Source organism: Polyodon spathula, chromosome 12 (assembly GCF_017654505.1).
Source record: "Polyodon spathula isolate WHYD16114869_AA chromosome 12, ASM1765450v1, whole genome shotgun sequence".
Lineage (NCBI taxonomy): Eukaryota > Metazoa > Chordata > Actinopteri > Acipenseriformes > Polyodontidae > Polyodon > Polyodon spathula.
The window spans coordinates 28,528,515-28,553,633 of NC_054545.1; the positions used below are offsets into that span (position 1 = coordinate 28,528,515).

Consider the following 25,119-nt stretch of genomic DNA (forward strand, 5'->3'; position numbering starts at 1 on the left):
GTATGCCTGTTTCTGGTGGATGCTGACCTAGTCCCCAAGAGGTAGGTTAATATAGTATAGATGCCTTTTAATTTGCCAACCCAGATATTAGTATTCTTGGAAAGCTGTCCTGTTCTGAACATAGTAAAGCATTATCAATCCTGGGAAAACAATCAATCTAACTAAAATTTATATTTTTTTACCAAAACTAATTGGACGATTCAGTAATATGCTTTATATTTTAGTTCATCAAATACCGGCCTCAAATGCATCCTTATACTGACAGAGCAATTCCAATATACAGTTTGGTATCTGAAAACATAAGAAATGGCAAGGTTCCCATTTATTGCACTAGCCAACATACCAGAACAGGCGTTATGTACTGTAGTTATATAACAAAGAAACATATTATAAATGTAGTAGTAGAAGGTGAATATTGAGTGTGGTGAGCTACCTCCCATTACCTTGTTTTATTTCTTTATTCAAAAGTATTCATAACAGCATTGCCTCATACGACACAAACCCTGTACAACTGACACAGCCACATTTACCTTGGAGGAGTATGTGTGCCCGTCGGAGCCACACACAGGGCTGGGGAGAGTCGATGGGCAGGGCTTGCACTTGGCTAGGTTTCCAGCTCCCATCCAGTGTTTATGAGCTAGGTTTCCTCTCTTAAGTTGCAGGCTGCAAAAAAAAAAAGAACAGAGGTGCAGACCATTAGCCAATGGTAATAAATGCGGACAATTTTGTCTGAATAATTAGCTTGTTTAACATTGAACTTTAACAAGGAGCCTCCATTACACAGAAAATATATAAAGCATTTTGGGATATGAATTGTTGAAAATGTGTAGGTGGCATTACAAAAACACACAGTAGCACTCCCTTTTAATAAGTTGTTATGCAATAACTAGTGTCATTGTTTTCTCTCTGATCTTTTGTTCACATCTCTCCACTGCCACCCACATTAAACTAAAAATAAAAATGTTGCCCACTTCTTCCCTTAATAAATTAATTGTCTGTAAAACATATTTCTTTGCAGTTATTGACTTGTTTATTCATAAACTCCATTCATGTGAAATCACTGATTTTGATTGTCAAACTGGAATTCAAAGTGTGTTTTGTTTCTTTGTTTTCCATAAAAAAATCAGATATCCCTGGTTGACAAAAACTACTACTGTGCAGCATTTTTCTCTTTTTTCCTCAAAATAATTCAGCTTGATAAATGCAACTGTCCATAGCAGCTGGAAGATGCTCATACACCTCAGGCAGCTGGAGCAATATTGCATTATTCCTAAAATTAACACTAAGTAATCATCTGCCCAATAGCCTTTCACATTATATTTCTTTTCAGACTGGTTGTTAGTTTGCAGGTTACACTGACAATATTCCCTTCCCTTTTTTATTCTGGCTTTGTTCCATCTTCCTTTAAATACCATTTGAAACAATAATGTGATATTTTTTTCCATCTGCTATATTAAGGAATGTGTGTAAAATGTATGTGTTATTGCATATTTAGTATAGGGTTAAACACATTACACCATGAGTATGGCCTCATATTTACCAATGAGGTAGGCAGAGGATTGTGGACACATGGCAAATGGCAAATGGCAAATGGACCAATGCAATGGATACAGTGATAGTCGGAGCTTGTATTACCACTATTAACCCTATTTAAGCAATGTGTATATTGATCAGATTTCACAGTGCCCAGAAGTTCCATGTGTTTCTGTGCCATGAAACGACGTACTGTAACTTTGTTACTGCCATGCCTCCTCTGCAGTCCTTTAACATTCAGTGAGGATTTTGAGGCTGTGCGTTTCTTTGCCATTGAGGTGGAAAAATACATGAACCTAGTTTGGAAAACCCCAAGGAGATTGACTTGGCTAGCTTTTTTTTTTTTTTTTGATTAACCGCATTAAGGAATAGTTTATTTCCAGTTTATGATCTGAAAGGATTTGCTCAGCAATGTACAAGGGGAAAAAAAGTAAAAGCTGAGGGGCTTCATTATACAGTTGGTTTAATATTCCAAGCAAATCATTAAAAAAAAAAAAAAAAAAATCAGTGACAGGTAAATATTTCATATTCAGTGTAGTATAATGAACATCTTTGCATGCCAACTCTGCACTTACTATGCATTGTGCGCTAATTACTTAAAAGAGTACTGAGCTGATTAAATTTGATTTACAGTAAATAGTAAATTACCGTAGATTGTCCATAATTAGTGCTAATCAGAGTCTGTGAAACCAGCTATAACTATTTCAAATATTATTTAAACTTTTTTTACTAAATGAATCTACTCAATTTTATACACATTTTTAAAAATGTAAATTGCATAAATTGTACTGATAAACCACAATAAAAAGCATCAATAATGAAGTGTGTTGTAAAATAAGACTAGCACTAGAACCTGTCTTGGATAAGCTGGACTCACCTGCATTACATGATGTAACGCATACTAAAACATTTCAAACAAAACTTAATAACCTCAGTCAGCTAATACAAGATTCATCAGATTTGCCAATGTCAACAAGAAGAACTGTACACTTATCCTCTACACTGAGTCCCCATGGAAACTGGTTCCTTACACTCTCCAAACACAAAATAAATGTGTGGAGATTGATTTTTTATTAAGTTATAATAACTCTCAACCCTCCAGCTAGGACACATATTGTCCCCACTTGAAGCACATACAGCATGATGCAGTTACTAAACGCAAAGCATGATGTTAAAAACAATCAGCTCCAAGCTGTGCTGATTCTGTGCCCTACCAAACACTTTTTATTAGCATGTAGGTTTATTAAATTCTCATGCAGATGAGATCGAATTAGGTTTCAAGCCACTGCTTACAATGACAGGATAATTCATTGGAATTCTCCTGCAAATGAAGCTGCACCTGCGTATCCACACACAAAAAAAAAAAAAAAAAAAAAAACAGTGTGTTTCCCAGATCAAGCCATTCTGGGAAAACTATTTGGAAATGTGGTTCATAATTTATATTCCTGTGTCTGTGTGGATTTGCTTATGCAATGCTACTATGTATGTCATTTCAAATTGAAAAAAAATAAAATAAAATTGAAAAGGCAAAGTGACTGTATTGGGTAATCACTGTGAATATCAGTCTGTAAAACAATTTGCTGAGTGTGTGCTTGTGTGTGGTTTTCAATCTTAGTGAATTGCTAAAGATCTCAATTTGATATTCAGCCCCAACTAGTAAAAGCCTTTACTTTCATTACAAGAGGTTTTCTAATGCAACCAGGTGAACACTTCCCAGTTTCTCTATTTTAACTATGGGTGTGTGTATCCTATAAAAGACTAGAAAGCAATAAAAAGGTTACCACTATTCTGGAAAAGAGGTAACTGCCCCTTTCCTTCACAGTATAGCTTAAAAACTAGAACCACATCTCCATCCTCCATCTCTTTCACACTCCACTTCTTTTCGGACGTTCATTGAAATATGTCACCCGGTCTTGGTTGTCTTCCGATGGTTGTCATACTGTATATCTCACCTCATGAGAAGGGCAGCTGCTTCATTCCTAGTAGAAGGCATATACCTTCTATGAGTACGGAAGCAACAAAAAGACAGTAATGTCCCTTTTCCACTGGCACATCCGAGCCATGAGTGGTTGCAACCCTGGTTGTACGGATGGTTTTCCACTACCTATTTGTTGTGCTGAGGGGGAACCAAACCATAAAACTCTTGCCTCAGAACACACCTGAGGAGGACCAATGGCGGGAATAATGATTTTCATCATTGTGTTGCATCATTCAGTACACTCGAAGAAGACAAATAACATGGTGGGTAGCAAGTCAGAGGAGAGAAAAGTACATTTCAGTTGTATTTAGTAATATATGAAGAAGGAAAATGAAGTAAAACACAGTCATAACCTCTGGATCTGACAATCTCAACTCATATACAGTGCCTCTTAATACCACATCATCTACATGCAACTTGGCATGTTCATTGACACGAGCAATCAGGCTCCTCCTAGAAATGTGGTATAACAGGCTTATACTGATGTCTTGATATGAGGCAGTGTAACATGTTTACCTTGCCTTGAGAAGGTATACTGGGGGAATTCAAATATGCCATTTTCTTTAGTTCCATCCTTCCTATGGGCCCCCAATGACAATTGTGGTCTTTCATGCCCTTGGTTCACAGGGATGTTTCACAGCTATCCCCAGGCTCAGTCTCACCACCAGTGTATAACCACTAAACTGTTCAGAAAAAGGTGGATAATCACACCTGTTTATCTTATTTTAGTTTTGTCTCCCTCATGAGGTAATTAAAAAAAAAAGGAATCTGTTGAATGATGCAGTCTAATTAATACTTTGTTCACCTTAGTTGTTGGAAAATGTACAGGCCAAAAAGCAATTAGCTGCTAGCAGCTTTTAACATCTATATAACAAGAAGTGTGTGTTTATTTATTTATTTTTTCTAATGTTAACATTTGTCTTATTTTTACACGTGTGGCTAATAGGCAGTCCTGGAGAATTACTGTAGACGAACAATGGACCTCTTGTAAACTTGGTAAATCTGAATTCATATCTCTTTAAATTTCAATAATATTTTCACACTTCCATTTACTGTTTATGACATTTTCTAGAGGTTCTACTGTAAGCTTGTACTGTAATTACCCTTTCACAACCACATTGGTGGCACTAAATCTATTAAAAAGCAATGACATTTTCCTAAAATGTTAGCCACCGTAAATTCCTATATTGTATGCCTGCTTCTGAAGTATACATTGTCTATCACAAATGTATGTTTTTCTCTCTTTAAGAGACTCTCCTCATGACAGAAGAATACTCCCCTTAAGCAGGCATATACATGAAACACAATTGTTCTCCCTACAAAATCCCCTGCCAGTAGCAAAACATGGAGTATTACTGTGCAGATGGCAAGCTCCTGCTCACATGTATTCTATATAAGCACATGATTCTAGTGTCTCCTTCATAAGAAATAGACAGACCTTTGCGGTTCACTGGTTTAATTTCTCAAATTGGATGTGACAGACCTGAATTTTTCTTTTCTGTGTTGTTGATGAGCACTGTCACAACATTATGCAGGCAATCAGTTTCATTAGGAGGAAATATTAAAACAAATAAATAAAAATGAAAGTGTGCAGCTGCAGGTGGGGGGCCTGGGAAATTGGATTTGATGCTTCAGGACAGGAAGGAGGAAGTTGACTACTTTAGCTACTCTGCCTCAATCACCCGGCTGGTCATTTCAACAGTTTATCTCCTAGAAAAGTGTCTCTATCATAAACCATTCTTTATAACCAAACAATGATTCAAGCACAGCATTTTCAGAATGTCTTTGCAATGCCAATAATGGCTATTATGTGCCAATGCAAGCAGGGGTATATTTAACTTGGTCTCCACTTATTATGTATTTGTGTCATGGCTCACTAATGCAACTGAACGTAGGGAGATTAAGAGGCTTAGAATACCCTTGAGTCATTTGCTGTTATCAAGGGTCTTAACACAAGACAGAGCAATAACAGTGACTGAAACACAAACATCCTTGACCTTGGCAGTGTCCTGGGCCAATTCACTTGGGTAAGTTTTTTGACAGGGTGAACTCAGCTTGACAGGTTATTCATTGGTGACATCAATGAAGATTTAACAACAACTGTAATTGTCTTACATATTGAGGTTGCTTTGGAAACCTGAGAATGGAGGTTGTAATTACTGGATAATTATTGGATTACTGATAATGTGATTGCCAGGATCCATTAGGAGTGGGTAGATGGAGAAAGCTCAGCCTCTATATTAAATATATTGTGGTAAGCAGGTAAACTACAGCATACATTATATAACATGAGATTTGCTTTTGTTATCTTTTGTTATATGTTTTGTAATCTGGGAGCTGCTATTGTTTGAGCACATGTTACAGAAACAGCACATGTGACTAAATGTTATTCACATTCTATAAACCCCTTTAAGCTCAATGCACTTTGTCAACAGGTTTTGAAGTGTTCCTCCATGTCAACTAAAACTGACACCATGGGCAGCATTTTCAAAAGGTCATAAATGATAACTCCAGTGTTAATCAAGAAATCGGTAGGTAGCATTTATTTTGGCATTTTCAATCAGCCGTTAAGCCTATTTTGTTATTAAATAATCGTCAAAAATTCTGTTGATTTACGAAATAATGTTAATCTCGTAACGAGCACTATTTCTTTTGCTTGCGTGTGAATTTAAAAGCAAATCCGTGTTAATTGTCATCGTTTATCAGGAGTTAATTTGCACTTGGAAAAGGAGTATTTTAACTAACGAAAGAATGGAAACACCACTCTAAAATAAATAAACATGCAGGGCTTTCTACCACCCTGCTACACCTCCTGATTAGAGGACCGGAGCCTGAATTGAATTAGGCTGAGCGGACAGTTGAATTATATATAGATAATTCACACGTGCAACAACAATCGTTTTGATGCAAGGAAGACATAATCTAGTGATGTCCCATTGGAAAAGGACATTAAAACATCAAAGGACTGTGAGTTAAAAAAGGCACGATACACAAATGATCTCATGAAAGTGGCTACTCAGCAGAGTAAAAACACTATAAATATCCAAGCAAAGCTGAACATTTTGTGCTCCACATCGAATGTTAAACAAGGTGCTGTCACTCTGCTAAGCAAAGCTGCAGCTTGTGTGAAATAACTTTTATTGAAACTTGTTGAAGTAACTATAAGTAATCTACCTCATATTGTTGTGTGAAGAATTTCTTTAAAAGTAAACTTGCTATATACTTAATCTATATACCATTAATAAGCTTAATGTGATTCTAAGTTTGTCTGCATCTTCTCAGTTGAGGCTGTGTGCTTGGATGTGGGCTTGTGTGTGTGTGTGTGTGTGTGTGTGTGTGTGTGTGTGTGTGTGTGTGTGTGTGTGTGTGTGTGTGTGTGTGTGTGTGTGTGTGTGTGTGTGTGTGTGTGTGTGTGTGTGCGTGTGTGTGTGTGTGTGTGTGTGTGTGTGTGCGTGTGTGAGCAAGCTACTACGTCACAGCCTGCTTGCTTGCTTGCTGGTGTGTGAGGAGACAGGCAATGTCATATTTCAGGTAGTGAGAGTTTTTGAGACTAAGAGATTGACTTTATAGCTTTTCTGATTTCTGTTTATTATTTGTGTACTTAATAAAATACTACTATTGATTAACCATACCTTATGTCTATATGTGAATGTATGTGAATGTATGTTCATCGTAAATCCTTGATCTTTGTAACACATCAATTAAATATTGTTAGTAAGAAAACTAATCAACCCAGATAAACATTAAATGATCAATTATTGAATTGTTCCTACAAGGTTTAACCATGAGTGAAGTCAAGACTCCATTTATAATCCCTAGTCACCCAGATCTTGGCTATTAGGTTCATTATACTTTTGAAAATCAATGGAAAATTGGTTGAAAGCTGTCACCTACCTGTGCACGAACTGATTGTGGTTGGTGCAGATGGCTGTTTGGTAGTCATGTGTCATGCACACCTTATGAGGAGGGCACTTTACTTTCAAGCAGGGGTCTTTTGTGGCATCTAGAGCTGAAAAAAATGTAAAGAATTTTAAAAAAAGAAACAGGAAAATAAGGATAGTATGCACAGTTGGCAAGAGACAAAGAAAAAAGTCTCAATCAATTGTCATACAAACAAAGCAGTGTCATTTCACTTTCAGTAAATCCCCATTTAGCTAGAGGAACTAGAACAATAGTGTCAAGACAGTCGGACATATCGGCTGTGAAGAGACACTGTTCGTGCTCACCATGAAGGATTTATTAGTCAAGTGCTAAGTGCAAATATTATTCACATGTGCTGGGCAAGTTTTATTAAGCTTCACCACAAAGCCTGCTAGATTTGATATAAATACACACACACACACATATAAGGGTATGACGACTACCAATTTCACACAATGTGGTATAGTTAAAGTACAAATATTGTATTATCTGTGATAAATGTTTGTTTGCCAGTTACTGTATATGTTACGGTAAAAGTCAGAATCTGGTCAATATTTTGTTTTACCAGTAAATGTCAACATTTACCAAATAAGGTGGTAAATCCCCAAAATTATGAAGAAATAAATAGCTTTTTTTTACATTTACCGGTTAATCTTATGATTTACCAAATGTCATACAGGTATATTATTAAAGAATGTATTTATTCCTCAAAATGACACTTTGTTTATGACCCAAAACGTGACAAATACAGGCATTATATATATACACACTTATTGCAGCATGGTAGACTCTTGTGGCACTTTTTAGTTACACAGGACACCTGAAGCCTTAAAATGTGTGAAAGCGAGACATTCGGTCTTTAGCCAAAGCCACTTGGTTATTCCTGTAATTTACTACATTTATTTCAGAGATTTACTGCTTTGTTTGGTAAATGTTGACATTTACCAGTGAATCTTAGGATATGCCAATATTCAGACTTTTAATATAACATATATGGAGTGAAGCTAAAATAGTAACGCACCACTGCTAACAGAGATGTTCTGATGACCTCACTTCCTATGTACTAAACAAGCTGCAAAGAGTTGTGGGCTTCTGTGGCAGATGGTCAAGGGTTAGAGAGACTCAGACACAGAAACTGCAGTGAAGCGCCAATGCGCACGTTTAATAAACAAACACTAAACAAAACACATTAGCAAATGTGAAAGTTGCTAATGCACACAAAGGAATTCATTAATGATAAGTGATGGCTTTTCAATGAGAAAATGTTGGTTTTAAATTACATTTTAAAGGAGTAAAACATTAATCACCAGATCTCAATCCAATTAAGCATCTGTGGGATGAGATGAAACAAGTTATTCGGAGTAGAGATCCACTACCAGCCAACTTGACACAACAGTGAGAAGCATTGGAGTCAACATGGGCCAGCATCCCTGTGGAACGCTTTTGACACCTTGTAAAGTTCATGCCCTGACGAATTGAGGCTGTTCTGAGGGCAAAATGGGGTGCAACTCAATATGTCCTTCAATAATTACAAAACATACAGGTCTATATATGTATATATATATATATATATATATAATATATATTATATATAGATATATATATATATACAAAAAAAAGATCATCAGTATAAATATAGTACAGTGGCATGTCTTTACAGACAATAATATGGCTATAGCAAACCTATGATTTTATTATAATCCAAGCCACAATCTCCTTGTGGCTGGTTCTTATATTAAAGAATGTGAGTAATCCTCTCAATCTTATACATGTAAAACGTGGAAAGATGAAATACCAGTGAGCACAGGCCGGGTTACTAGATATTATGCTGATGAATCTCTGTTCTTTTTCAATTTGATCCAAAAATGCATTATCAGACAGGAGAGTGTTTATCAGCCGTAAAAAAAAATATGCAATCATGGATTGTCATTGTTCCTGGTAATGGCTTCTGCTGGAAAAAATAAATGAATCTGAAATCATGTTTGAAACTCTTTCCATCTGAAAATTGGGGCTGGTATTTGTGACCTCTGTGATATGAAATAAGGGCAATAAGCACTGGTAGCATCTTTGTATTTTGATAAGTGTGGCTCTTGTCATTGTAAAGAAGGTGCACAGCATTGCATGAACAACTCAAATATATGTAGGATTCTCTCATCACTTGAAAAAAATACAGGTTGATGTAATGCACAGATATTGATTGTCAGCAGTGTAGAGCACAAAAGAAAGTAGCAGCTTCGGCCCCAAGGAGTCAGGAGACTCTTTGAACCTTGAAAGGAGTCCTAAATGGCAACTCCATAAATAGAGTCCTGAACATCATTAACTAGGTGACCCTGTCTCACAGCTGCTTTATTAATATAAAAACGAAACTGCAGGAAAAAGGTCCAAATGAAATGTATGTTCACAGGGAAAATCTGTCCACATACAAGGCAGAATGGTTCACTGGGGTGGCAATTGGGCCTAGCGATGGATGCATAGCATGGAAATCTAAAAAAATACAGATTTGCTCCACTAGTGTTGTAATGGAGGATTATAGGTGAGGTAGAAGAGGGAAGGGTTGCAATTGTAAAGTGTGAAAGCAAAAAAAAATGAAAATAAAGAATACTTGTCTCTTTTCCCATTTTGGTGTATGTGCCCCAAAACCAGGAACAGAACTCAAACTGATGAAGACATTTATCAAACTTTTTCTCTTCTTCACTATGCTGGGTCAGACTGGTTTATAAAGTCTAGAAGTGTTTAGTCTAGTATGTAACAAAGAATTTTGTTTAAGTGTTAACTGTGCTCATTTTGAGAAGATGAACCTTCTTTAGGACTAACAGAATTCATGCATGTATTATAATAGCCACTGAATAAGGAACAGGCAACTTGGAAGAGGCTATCTATTTAATAAAGTGACATTCTTTGGAGCCTATCAGCAAAAGCAGAAATATAATGAATAATTAGCACATTAATTTGACAACACTTCCAAGTCATTTGTATTTGACAGAGAGAACCATTCATCATTGCTGCTGTTAGCATCACCATGGCAACCACTAGTTCATACTTTCCTGATCCAGAACAACTCAAACACAGCTCCTGTTTGATTATCCAGAGCCTGATCCAAAAGTCTTGATGAAAGTCTTTGACTTTCATGTTACCCAATATAAAACACTGTTGAAGGAATCTGAAGGAAAATAAAGTCCGAAGAGCATTCTACGGAAGTTAGAGATAAAGTAATACAGATACGTAGATTAGGGAAAGGGTACAAAATAATATCCAAGTGTTTGGATATCCCAGTGAGCACAGTTGGATCAATAATCAGGAAGTGGAAGCTGCATCACACCACCCAGGCACTGCCAAGAAAAGGCCGTCCCTCAAAACTCAGTGCTCAAACAAGAAGGAGACTTGTGAGAGAAGCCACAGAGAGGCCAACAATCACTTTGAAGGAGATACAGAGTTCAATGGCTGGGAGTGGAGTAATGGTGCACCAGTCAACCATATCAAGAGCTCTGCATAACACTGGCCTGTATGGGAGGGTGGCAAGAAAGAAGCCATTACTCAAAAAGTACCATCTGAAAGCACGTCTGGAGTTTGCCAGAAAGAATGAGAGTGACCCAGATGTGATGTGGGAAAAGGTTTTGTGGTCAGATGAGACCAAGATAGAGCTTTTTGGCCAAAACTCAAAGCGCTTTGTGTGGCGCAAACCTAACACTGCCCATGCCTCAAGACACACCATCCCTACAGTGAAGCATGGTGGTGGCAGCATCATGCTGTGGGGATGCTTCTCATCAGCAGGGACTGGGCATCTTGTTACAATTGAAGGAATGGAAGGAGGAAAATACAGGAAAATACTGAAAGATAATCCGCTAAAAAACTGCAGTCCGCTAAAAAACTGAAGCTTAGGAGGAAATTTACCTTTCAGCAGGACAATGATCCCAAGCACAAGGCCAAAGCAACATTGGAGTGGCTCAAGAACAAAAAGGTGAATGTCTTACAGTGGCCCAGTCAAAGTCCTGATCTCAATCCCATTGAGAATCTGTGGCACTATTTGAAAATTGTGGTCCACAAGCGTCGTCTAACCAACCTGAACAACGTGGAGCAAATCTGCCAAGAAGAATGGGCCAAAATCACTCCGACACTGTGTGCAAAGCTGGTACATACTTAGCCCAAAAGACTTAAAGCTGTTATTGCAGCAAAAAAAGGGGGCTCTACCAAATATTAATGTGTGGGGGTTAAATACTTATGCAAGCAAGATATTTCATTTTTTTTATTTTTCTTAAAAATATTTCCCAACATAAAACCAATGTCACCTTACATAATTGATTCAGAGTTTCAGTGTTTAAAAATAAAATATCAAAAAGAACGAAATTTCAATGTACCATTTGTAATTCAGTAATATGAGAGAACTGGTCAGGGGTCTGAATACGTTTGCAAGCCACCGTATATTGTCCTAAGCAATTGTTTATCCAGAAGTCCCCTTCGTTTGACAATTTTCTTTGGCTGCAGATATATATTTGGGGAGTACAAACTGAAAAGACAGGACCTTCTACTACCCCAGACAACAGAGTTCAAGGTTACGTTTAGAAGCTGATGTCCACACTACATGTGGTCTCTTTCAGACTGCTCTGCATTGTATATTACACACACACACACACACACACACACACACACACACACACACACACATATATATATATATATATATATACATAATATATATATATATATATGTGTGTGTGTGTGTGTGTGTGTGTTGTGTGTGTGTGTGTGTGTGTATATATATATAACAACTTACAGCTGTTCTGCAGCAATGGAAATAAATTAAGCTGACGCTAACAATTCCTACAGGTGTCCCAACTTTTGTTGATTACTTACAAACCCTCTGTCTGTATAAAAACAGTGTTGGAACAGACTGTGTTACTACACCCTCTTAAGCATTATTTGGACAGTATTGTACTGCAGGAAGTAGTATATTGCTATCATAATCGTGAGAAAAAAACAATTAACAAAGGAAGACAGACAGGCCATTATAACCCTTAAAAGTGTAGGTCTTTCCTTTAGAGAAATTGTAAAGAAAGTCAACGTGTCAGTAAGTATAGTTTCCTACACAATCAAAAGGCACTTGGAAACTGGAAGAAACTCTGACAGGAAGAGGTCTGGCAGACCCAAAGCCACAACAGAATCAGAAGACAAGTTTCTGAGAGTCAACAGCTTGTGTGATAGGCGGCTCACAGGACAACAGCTTTAAGCACAGCTTAATACTGGTCGAAGTAAGCAAGACTCAGTTTCAACTGTGAAGAGAAGACTTCGAGCTGCAGGTTTGACAGGTCGAGTGGCAGTAAGAAAGCCATTGCTAAGATGGCAAAATAAGAAAAAGAGGCTTGCCTGGGCCATGAAGCACCCCCAGTGGACTACTGAAGACTGGAAGAAGGTCTTATGGACCGATGAATCAAAATTTGAAATCTTCGATTCATCACGCAGGGTTTTTGTACGCCGTCGAGTAGGAGAAAGGATGGTTCCTCGGTGTGTGACACCAACTGTCAAACATGGAGGAGGAAGAGTGATGGTCTGGGGCTCTTTTGCTGGATTCAGAGTCGGCGACTCGCACAGAGTGAGTGGCACCCTGAACCAAAACGGCTACCACAGCATTTTGCAGTGCCATGCAAAACCCTCTGGTATACGTCTAGTTGGTCAGGGGTTCATCCTACAGCAAGATAATGACCCAAAACATACCTCCAGGCTATGTCAGAACTACCTTAGAGAAAAGAACAAGATGGTAAGTTTCAAATCATGGAATGGCCAGCACAGTCTCCAGACTAAAACCCCATCGAGCTGGTTTGAAATGAAATGGACAGAAGTGTGAAAGCAAAGCAACCTACAAGTGCAACACATTTGTGGGAACTTCTGCAACAGTGGTGGGAAGAACTTTCCGAACAATATTTGATTTCCATTGTTATATCTGCAGAAGGTGTTATATCTGCAAAAGGTGGCCACTTTGAGTCAAAAATTTAGATTACATTTTGTTAAACAAAACAATTCCATGATTTCTTTTTTATCTCCAATTGTTTATTTGTTCTATGCTTTAATTTCAGAGTACATTGAGACATTAAACTACGTACATTTCAATAAAAACTGGAAAAATGTATATATATATATATATATCAGGGTCAACTCTATATTGTGGTGTATACATATGTGTTTGTGTGTGCTCTGTGCTGATGAGTACTGGTGAATACAATGCATAAGGAACTCATTTTTCATAAATAATTTTTTTGTGTGCATGTATAAATTAAATCACAAACTGACAGAAAATGGAAGAAAATGTTCACTGTAAACAACAAGAAAGAATATGGATATTACCTCATAACTGCTAAAGTTTATTTGACTGTAACTGTCCTTTGCGATATAATCACCATTGCACAACACAAAAGAACAACAAAAATAACTCTTATATAGCACTTTTCAAAGCCAAGGCCATTTGAAAATTCTTAAAAATATTAAATTAAAGAAACAAATACAATCAATTCAATTAAGTACATTTAGAAAATACAAAATAGAATACAAATCCAATAAAAATAGCAGATATATTTTACCTGACTTTCTATCCGTTTTATGTGTATCTTAATATATCCATATTATAATATCTATATATATAATATGTATTTATAGATATATATATATATATATATATATATATATATATATATATATATATATCTATATAATATATATATATATAGATTAGTTTAGATCTGCAAACAATTGAAAATCTTCAAAAGCAACACCAGCAACATGGAATACAAACCTGTTCTTCCCTGGAACAACAACATACGTCAGGATCTATTAAGGTCTGAGGTGAAAGCCTTGCAGTACGGAAATGTAAAGGCAGCTGCATCTCAGACAGTTTAATTATCCAGTGCTGCTGTGTGACTACAGCTTGCCACATTTTCAAAGATTATTATTGGCCTGTGTATGTATCTCCCCATTACTCTGTTCAATTTTGAACAGAGTGCTAGTCTGTTGACCTCTCTGTATCAAAAAATAAATAAATTTGTATCTAAATGCTATTATCTATGAATATGGTATTGTTATTACAATTAGTATTTTTGTTGTTGTTATTTGTAGTAGTACAAAAGGATTAATATCTGATACACTAATAATGTTACAATTAGACAGCTCCCCTCACTTGCATGTTATCATCTAATTAAAAAGCTTGAATGTTCACCTTAATTCAACCCTAAGATATATATATATATATATATATATATATATATATATATATATATATATATATATATATATATATATATATATATATAGTACTGTGCAAAAGTTTTAGGCAGGTGTGAAAAAATGCTGTAAAGTAAGAATGCTTTCAAAAATAGACATGTTAATAGTTTATATTTATCAATTAACAAAATGCAAAGTGAGTGAACAGAAGAAAAATCTACATCAAATCAATATTTGGTGTGACCACCCTTTGCCTTCAAAACAGCATCAGTTCTTCTAGGTACACTTGCACACAGTTTTTGAAGGAACTCGGCAGGTAGGTTGGCCCAAACATCTTGGAGAACTAACCACAGTTCTTCTGTGGATTTAGGCAGCCTCAGTTGCTTCTCTCTCTTCATGTAATCCCAGACAGACTCGATGATGTTGAGATCAGGGCTCTGTGGGGGCCATACCATCACTTCCAGGACTCCTTGTTCTTCTTTACGCTGAAGATAGTTCTTAATGACTTTCACTGTATGTTTGGGGTTGTTGTCATGCTGCAGAATAAATTTGGGGCCAATCAGATGCCTCCCTGATGGTATTGCATGATGGATAAGTATCTGCCTGTACTTCTCAGCATTGAGGAGACCATTAATTCTGACCAAATCCCCAACTCCATTTGCAGAAATGCAGCCCCAAACTTGCAAGGAACCTCCACCATGCTTCACTGTTGCCTGCAGACACTCATTCATGTACCGCTCTCCAGCCCTTCGGCGAACAAACTGCCTTCTGCTACAGCCAAATATTTCAAATTTTGACTCATCAGTCCAGAGCACCTGCTGCCATTTTTCTGCACCCCAGTTCCTGTGTTTTCGTGCATAGTTGAGTCGCTTGGCCTTGTTTCCACGTCGGAGGTATGGCTTTTTGGCCGCAAGTCTTCCATGAAGGCCACTTCTGACCAGACTTCTCCAGACAGTAGATGGGTGTACCAGGGTCCCACTGTTTTCTGCCAATTCTGAGCTGATGGCATTGCTGGACATCTTCCGATTGCGAAGGGAAGTAAGCATGATGTGTCTTTCATCTGCTGCAGTAAGTTTCCTTGGCCGACCACTGCGTCTACGGTCCTCAACGTTGCCCGTTTCTTTGTGCTTCTTCAAAAGAGCTTGGACAGCACATCTGGAAACCCCTGTCTGTCTTGAAATTTCTGCCTGGGAGAGACCTTGCTGATGCAGTATAACTACCTTGTGTCTTGTTGCTGTGCTCAGTCTTGCCATGGTGTATGACTTTTGACAGTAAACTGTCTTCAGCAACCTCACCTTGTTAGCTGAGTTTGGCTGTTCCTCACCCAGTTTTATTCCTCCTATACAGCTGTTTCTGTTTCAGTTAATGATTGTGTTTCAACCTACATATTGAATTGATGATCATTAGCACCTGTTTGGTATAATTGTTTAATCATACACCTGACTATATGCCTACAAAATCCCTGACTTTGTGCAAGTGTACCTAGAAGAATTGATGCTGTTTTGAAGGCAAAGGGTGGTCACACCAAATATGGATTTGATTTAGATTTTTCTTCTGTTCACTCACTTTGCATTTAGTTAATTGATAAATATAAACTATTAACATGTCTATTTTTGAAAGCATTCTTACTTTACAGCATTTTTTCACACCTGCCTAAAACTTTTGCACAGTACTGTATGTGTGTTTTATATATATATATATATATATATATATATATATATATATATATATATATATATATATATATATATATATATATATATAGAGAGAGAGAGAGAGAGAGAGAGAGAGAGAGAGAGAGAGAGAGAGAGAGAATAACAGATGGTTCCACAGACTCATCAAATGCAGCATGAAGAAGTTTTTGAAGCTATAAACCAGACCATCGAAACTTTGGTTTCAGATGCAATGTGACACTTTCAGTTTCAGAAACAATGTGCCACAGAGCTGTCTAGTCTAGTCATTCTGTCCCCCAGTTAAACTTGCTGTTAAAGGCCCTGGTGAACATGCAAAACATGTTAGAGTTGTGTTACAGTAGAGTCAGAATGCAGGGTATTGTTGTTTCCAAAAAAACAAATTCAATAACATGTGTTTTATTCAAATGTAGAATATTGTACGGTATTAATTTTAAATCAAATACAAAATCAGGTTCAGGCTCAGGCTTGATATGTGGGGTTATAATATATTTCATAAGGTAGATGATATCTGTATTGTAGAATAAAACAAAACATCATCAAATAAGATATAGTTTCAAAACAGTGTATAAATGTATAGTTGTGTTCATTGAATTTATGTACACTGTTATCATTTTTAAGAATGGTCGATTATTGTTTTTAACACCAGTCATAACACATATTTTTATATTATTCAATATTTAAAACAAGGGTGTTATTTCTTCTTTTTTTATCTTAGGTGAAGCCTGCTTTATTATGCCTTCCTCAAGATGCTTTCCTCCAGTTATTTTCCATTATACACAATAATTCACGAGGATATGTAGAATCTGGCAGTACCGTATCAAGAAAAAAAAAAAAAAAAAAAATATGAATTTGATCTGCAAGCCTTGGTTAATACATTCTGAAGTAACGATTTTCAGTAATAAGTCAGTGAAAACAATTACGTTTCTGTTATCAAAGGGCTCCAGGTCCACTGCAGTTTGAAAACTATTTTAGTAGTGAAGATGCTATTATCTGACTGCAGTTTTTGATGGCCCATAATCATAACACATGCAGTATACAATTCATTTCAGGTCATTCCCAGGACAAACATCACACCCAAATGGCTTGAATTGTGACAGCTAATACATTCATGTATATGTTTCTATCTCACTCGTGCGCACTGTTCAACCTTTATATAACAGATCATACAGTATCTACGCATTGTGTCAACCAGCCGAGGACTGTGTTTGAATTATGTTTAATAAAGTTATGCATTCTAAAGCAGATCGATACACATTGAAAAAATTGCTATTAATACTGTTTACTATTATGTGTGTTCTCTTATCTCTTATGCATTTTCTGCTAAGATCATTATTTAATATGCTTACTGGCTAGTCCAGCAAAACTTGTCTCTTTTACACTACAGCTTCTAGACAAGATATGATTTTAAAAGGTAGTTGCAGAGGGTGCATAAAATTAAGCAGCCCCTGTGACTGAAAAAAGTGGCTAGTAAGTCTGGTAAATAATGGAAGAAACAGCATTAAGGTATTATTTAAAACACACATAATACAGTATTACACAGGTAAGAAAATACATGTAGATGGTATAACTATACACAATTGTGGTGTGACATTTTTAACTGAAGTGACTTCTTAATAATACAAATATGAACCAGTTTTCGGTGCTGTAGCAGAGCAGTAGGAAAACCGGCAGTATTTTTTTATTTTGTGTTTGTATTATGATTTATTTATGTATTTAAATATGACCGTGAGAGCTGTGTGTTTGTTGATTGTTTAGCAGCATGGATGGGTAGCCCCATCTGTCTTAGAAAATTCGTGCAGAAGGTGGTCGTACCTTGATTTAATTGATTCAATCAAGAGATGGTCACCTGTTTAAAAACCCTGCCATTTCCAGAGAGAGAGAGAAAGAGAGAGAGATTAATTTAAAATGAAACATATAGGTTCAGTGAAGACGATTGCCCAGCCTGACCTTAGGTTTAGTTGGCTATTTTATTTTTGTTTAAATAAACAACACGCAGTGTCTTTTTGTCCTGCAGTACTGCCTTTGTTATTCTTCCTGCATCTGGCCTGATGCCAGCACAATGCCATTCCTATCAAAGGTGCTTTACTTCTTCTAAAACACTATTTACAAATGCTTTAATAAATGAAGGTCATTTTTTTGTAAGGTTCAATCTTTTGCTATAGGTCTGTGTCATCAATACAGGGAGTATTACCACCCCCACACACAAAAAACAGTGACTCTTCAATAGCCTTGTTAATAGGCTGCTGCCCTTTTTCATTTGTATTATAATGCTCCAAGCTCTGTTGTTTAGGAGGAAATAATGAGAACGATGAAGAAGGATCCTTTTCAAATATGCGTTTGCCAGGCTTAGTGGCAGGATGCCTGTCATTATTTAAATTGCATTTTAGCTTTCAGGTTAGCTGTTTATTCTTTGTTCCAACAAACAGAGGTGAACAAAGTGTATATAGCTCAGTCTTGGATTTAGAAGATTGTTTTCTAATATTGGTATTAGCTCAAATTTATTTATTAAATACCTCATTGGTTATTAGCACTAGACCTACAAAAAAAAGTGCTGAAAATCCAAAGCAACAAGCCTGGATAGGCTTTTGCTGCTGTAATCCTGCTTCAGTCGTTGAATAACAGGGCAGAATATTGCATTTTTCAATTGTAATATGTCAAACGATATAGCGTTGAACAAGTATAGACATCTAAGTGTTTGCCTGATTCATCAAATGAACTTCTTCAATTTTTTTTTTTTTTTTATCATTTGTATTTCAATTTCAGTTTAAGTGTCTTGGCTGTTATATTTGTACTCATTTGCATGTCTGATGATTGTGGTTTCTGGTTTAAATCTTTTGCAGCTGGGGGATCATGGGTTTGTTGGAAGAATCCCTAGTTTATTCAGACAAGGCAAGTGTACAGTGCTGTTTCCTCATTATTACACGATGCAATAATTTAGTTACAGTAATTCAAGATTAGGCCATGTCAACAATAAAGTGTACATGTACCATACCATATTGTATAAGTTCCCTTCACTAATTTACTGCTTTCAGTATTCCATAGTTTTTTGATGTGTCAATAGGGAATGACTGACAACTAATATATTGTAATGACCCTGAGCCTGCTATAACCACGTTCAGGAAGGTTCTGTGACCCAGGGTCAACAGTTCAATTGCAGCAGGTGTTCACAAACGTCAGAGACGGGAGGATCACAACCAATAAGGGGCTCAGCTTGTCACGTGAGTAGTACCCAGTTGCAACATTGTTGGCACAAACCAAGGGACGAGATGTTGCGACTATCAGGGGATTGAGAGCCGAAAGCAGTGTCATCCTGGGAATGGTGACTGGTTTACAGGAGGGCATGCACAGGGGGCTAGCCCTGGAGATAAGTAGCGCTTTGCTGCTGCTACTGCTGCTGAGCTGCTGCTGAGACAGAGAGACAAGTTGGCGAGAGAGAAAGAGTGCAACAGAAACAGCCAAGGGGAGCAGAAGCGGGACTACAGAAGCAAGGAACCAGAGACTGCATTTAGTGGCTGTAGCACATGGCCAAAACAGTGTGCTTTGGACTTTTTATTTTATTACTTGTCACAGACTGAGTAGCACTACGCTGCTCAGCTGTAAGTGTACCACTGCCTGTTGAGAACCTGCAAATCCTGTGTGAGCCTCCTTCACTTTCCCCGCAAACACTGCAATATATACAGGACTTACTTTCGTAAAGACTTCCTCGCACTTTAGACCATTCTCTGAAAAAAAATAATGAATTCTAACCACACTTGCATGGCTCCCCCTGCACTCCAAGCACTAATACTTTAAGTAGGTGACCTAACAGTTTCTGATTCTGGAAGACAACACTGCCTTACAGAAAACTGGGTAACTGTAACATAAATAACTACTCTATGTGGGTACAAATCTGTGTGTTTTTAGTTACCGTATTCCTTCAAATTTAAGATGCAGCCCCAATTTACCACCCTCAATTTGAGGAAAAGCATCAAATAAATATGTATTTACAAAGATACAACCTCAATTACACTGTTGAATTGTACAAAACTGACACGAAACAGTGTTGTTGTAGATTAACCACGGAGCTTATTTATTGTGCTGTGTATTATAGTACTTAAGATGGGGCATCTCTATTGTACACACACTCCTCTCTCACTTATAGCATCACGCATCCCGACAGCAGCAAGCACGACATCAGACGACATGTAACCCAGCAACCACAACAGCATTGATCACATTGCAAACACAACAGTCAAAACGGTATGCACAATACCAACTAACAGGACATAACATATGCATATGGAGATTACTCACACCCATTTTTCTCCCAATTTGTGAACAGTGGCAATGCTTGGCAATGCGAAAAATGGGGGGGGGTGGTTAATGACTCTTTGAAAATGGCTGGCTGTATGTCATGGATGATTCAAGATGTTTACAAAACCAAACAGAAAAAAGTCGTCATTCTGTTTGTGTAACGTACAAACACATAAGCCCATCTGTAGAACAGAAGTCAGTCAATCAGTATTATATATATATAATATCTCATATATATATATATATATATATATATAATATATATATAATATAATATATATATAGATAATATATATATATAGCATCTTTACATGGATATTAAACTGTTAGTTTGCAGTTTTCCTATGCTTTTCCCATGTTTACATAATGCATTTAACATAGTATAGTGTACTTTTCCATGGTTTTTAATATGCTTTACCACACCTCTCTGAGTTTAACAATGCTTACCAATAAGTGACCATGCTCTTACTGTACTTCATTTCACTTTCCTATGTTCTTACTATGGTAAGCTTTTATAAGGGAAGGATGGTGTCCTTCCACAGTTAATAATTGTTTCATTTCAATCCTGGATTCACGGGGCGGAACAAGGCCACCTGCTGAGATGTTTTAGAACATAAAGTTAGTAATTCTCGATCGCTACCTGCTGGAATGGCGTTTCCGTTTTTAAGTTTATTTAAGGTCCAGTCCTTCTAGTATAGTCACTCTGGAAGTGCATCCTGAGCCTGGAGTCGTTTAGAATGACAGATTAGCTCCTTGGGAAGCTGGAGTACTGAGAGGATCTTGGTTGGGAGGCAGCTGTTGGGATCTCACCAAGCCATTGAACGGAGACTGGAATGGATTTGACCCTGATTTGAAGCTGCAGTGGAATGATCTGCTGCAGACACAAAATCCTGGGAGTCCTCTGAATCTGAAGAGAGATGCTGTAAGTAATCCACATTTACTCTTTGCTGGTTTAACAAAAATGAATGGGTCTTGCAGTCCACTTTGGTTTACACCTGAATGAAAAAACATGAGACAACTAGAAGGAGGTGACTAAGGTTTAAACAGAATAGATTTGATTGGTGTTAGAAGATGATAGGGCGCACGGGCCTAGTACCACCCCCTGAACCACACTTATAGGTTAACATTCATAGAAAAGTTTAAAATGAAATGAAAAACCTTTCAAGCATTGTGGGTGTCACTGTGAACTATAACTAATGGTCTTTTATTGCAGAATGACGTATCTCTGAATGGCAATTTGTCTTGTCGTAATCTCGTGCAAGACTCCAGTTTAATGTCCTTGCTGGGATGATCAGTTGGCAGTTTGAAAGGCTGAGAGCAGAGCCTGGCTGCTTCTCTTCAGTTATACAGTGTGTATTTTTTTCTCCATATAAAGATAGATAACTGTACTGGCATATAGTGAAGTCACTACTTAACAACTGAACATATAGGATTAATTGCAATGACCTTGGCAGAAAGCTTGTGCTACTAAACTTGGTCTATATTATACTAAAATGACATGCTTGACAAGCTTATCATATGAGTCTCTCTGTCATTCACTTTCATTGGGATTCCAAATCCTGTTATTCTGCGGTAACACAACACAGAACACACAAAGGGTCCATTCAGCATAGCTACAGCAGCCTGTTGCTGAGGCGAATGGCCAATCAGTTTTATTAAAACGGAGGATCTTAGAATAGAAAGACCACAACAGCTGTCATACAGTACAAGACAAATTGAGTGTACTATCTCGCTATCACTTAAATATAATGTAAAGATTCTAATCTAAATAACTCGTGATCAACATTCTGACAGCAACTCGACATGGAACAAAATACCCAGTGCCATGAGTTGTAGCCAACTATGATGCAAAGAGAGGCTGAAAGGCTTAAACCGATAAAAAATACAGTACAATGTGCTAGTAATATTTTATTTTTTGCACTCAAAATTATTCAATTAATTTAGCTCAATAAGAAAATGTAATTCATCCTTGGGTATATTAATTCCAAATAAAAAAAAAAGCTCTTGTTTGTGCATCATGGATTTCAGAAGCAATTTCGGTGCTCTTCAATATGATATACCTGCAGCAGAATGAATTGACTCCTTCTGCCCAAAAAGATAAAATAAATGACGAATCTGTATATAAAAGGGACGGGTTTGTAAAGGTTCAGGTAGTTTTGAAGCGACCACAGGTGAGGTAAGGAAAAGTAACAACAGTCCTAAAGACATCCAATCCAGCCAGACAATGGGATAATAGTATAATAATATAATAATAATATAATAGTAGAAAACAGTAGTGGATGCTTTGAGTAATTTGTTGATGATCATAATGTATCAGAGTAGAAAAGTGCAACATGTGTAAGACTTTTGCACAGCAGTGTGTGTATACATATATATATATTGTAGCGATCCCAGTTAACGCAGGCAGGAGCATCACACAGGCCGGGGCAATCCACACACAGGTGGAGGGCAGGCATGGACCCGGGACTTCTTGCACTAAAGCATAGCACCGATACCGCTGTACAAAAAAGTCGGCTCCTTTGCGAGGAGCGTATATAGAGCTTACGTCTTTGTATGTGATTACCAGTGGATGTCGGGACGATATATATATATATATATATATATATATATAATATATATATATATATATATATTATATATATATATATATATATTTATATATAACATGTACCCACTATTGGGATTCATTAATTGTGGCATAAGGTTGCTGAGTTTCAGTTGTTCTGCCTTGCCATCACCTTCAAAGACATGCAGGTGACAATTTAAGTAAATTGCTGTCTCTGGGGCTCCTCTCCCCAGTTATAAACATCTGCAGTAATATCTGTTATTTCAGTAAGTAATTTCTGTGTTTAGACAGGCAGACAAAAAAAAAATCTAATCAAATGTTGCACTCATATCCATATCACTTAACTTCATACAGAACTTCAGTCCAGGGCACCCTGAAATCCCCTGCAAATCGTTGCAAGATTAAAGACCCTTACACACCAGGTGCCCACCCCTTGGGTGTATTTTATTTTTTATGTAGGTATTCATTTGTTGTTGCTATTATTATTATTATTATTATTATTATTATTATTATTATTATTATTATTATTATTATTATTATTATATAAATATATTGTGTTTATGTGCGGATGGACAAAGGCCGTCCAACATGATTATTTATTATTTAAGATGACGGTGAAAAGCATACTTTTATGTTTTTATTTAAAAAGCTCGTGCAGAAGGTGACCAGTGACCAGAGATGATCATCTGTATAAAAACCTTCAGCTTTCTGCGCCTCAGGAGAAGAGTCTGGTCTGAGTCTTATTGTGTCAAAATAACGTTAAAGACTGACAGGCACTTTTATAACTAGTCTTTCTTATGTCTATGTTTAAATGTAGCAGTTTCAGTCCCAGATACAATCATAGAGTTTTCAATGACAAGATCAGACATGATAGTAAATAGTCATTAAAAAGTACAGTCACAACCATGGTGGATGGTTAAAAAAAGAAATATTTGTCTTCCAATTGCTGGGACTCCTTTGGATCATGTGAATGTGTGGTTCCTAAGAACCAGCAAGTCACAGGAAAGGACGCAAAGAGGAAATGCAAAGGTGTTGCTGAAAATACTCCCTAGAACTATATCAAGAATTTGACATAAGCATGCAGTAATCAATAGAACTGCAACGACTCTAGAGTAGAGTAAACAGTTAGGCTTATCTGATAAAGCAAAACCTAATTGAAAGTCATCTGGTATTTTCTTTACACAGTGTATTTGCATGGATTGGCAATCATTCTTGACATTAAGTAGCATCAAGTTGCAGAAAAATGATGATTGTGTTTTATTATTAATTATAATACAATACATGTACACTCAATTAAGTCTGTCTTGATTCCTCTCATTGGTGTTAAACCACACAGGCGACGAGACACTCTTCAAATTGTAATTCGTCTGAAGTAAATGACAAGTAACTAGGATTGTATTCACTCACTCAATAGTCTAATCAACATTATAATCACCAGCCACCTGGCAAACAAAACAGTGGTGATCTTGTATAATTGTGAAATGCCATTGTTAATCCAGATACTAAACACGTTGCAAGTGTAGGTGTGTAAATCACATACTTTTTACACTCAGCAGACCAGGCTTAGTAGAATTTTAACTAATTGCACTTCAGCTCATAAATAATCTTTACAGTGTCCATTATGAAGAAATTATATACGATTTAGCAGAACACCTGATTGTGGAACTCCTTGTTAGCTCAATCAACACAAAGTATTCAACCTGTGATAACACATTAAATAGTCTTATACTAAAAGATAAATGAAAACAGACAGATAACTGCAAATAAGTGTTTTAGATAAGTTCAGTGGTCTGCGTTCTTCAATGGTGTTATCTTTCCTAGACCTGTAAACAAGATCTGCGGTATTGAACGAGTAGGTGTAAGTGGCTCCCATTGATCTGAATGGGATTTTCCACACTACTGTACAGATAGGTGTGTGACCTGTGTTG

At 36.9% G+C, this 25,119-nt stretch overlaps 1 protein-coding gene across 6 annotated transcripts in view; it reads right to left on the reverse strand.

Moving 5' to 3' along the window:
- Positions 1 to 25,119, reverse strand: part of LOC121323828 (testican-1-like) — a 186,761-nt gene that overhangs the window by 60,272 nt on the left and 101,370 nt on the right. For all 6 annotated transcript variants that reach the window (XM_041265087.1, XM_041265088.1, XM_041265086.1 and 3 more), the window contains 2 exons: positions 7,406 to 7,520; positions 531 to 663 (listed from right to left, as the gene is read on the reverse strand). In XM_041265087.1, coding sequence (XP_041121021.1) covers positions 531 to 663; positions 7,406 to 7,520 — 248 coding nt within the window. The remainder of the gene's footprint in view (positions 1 to 530; positions 664 to 7,405; positions 7,521 to 25,119) is intronic.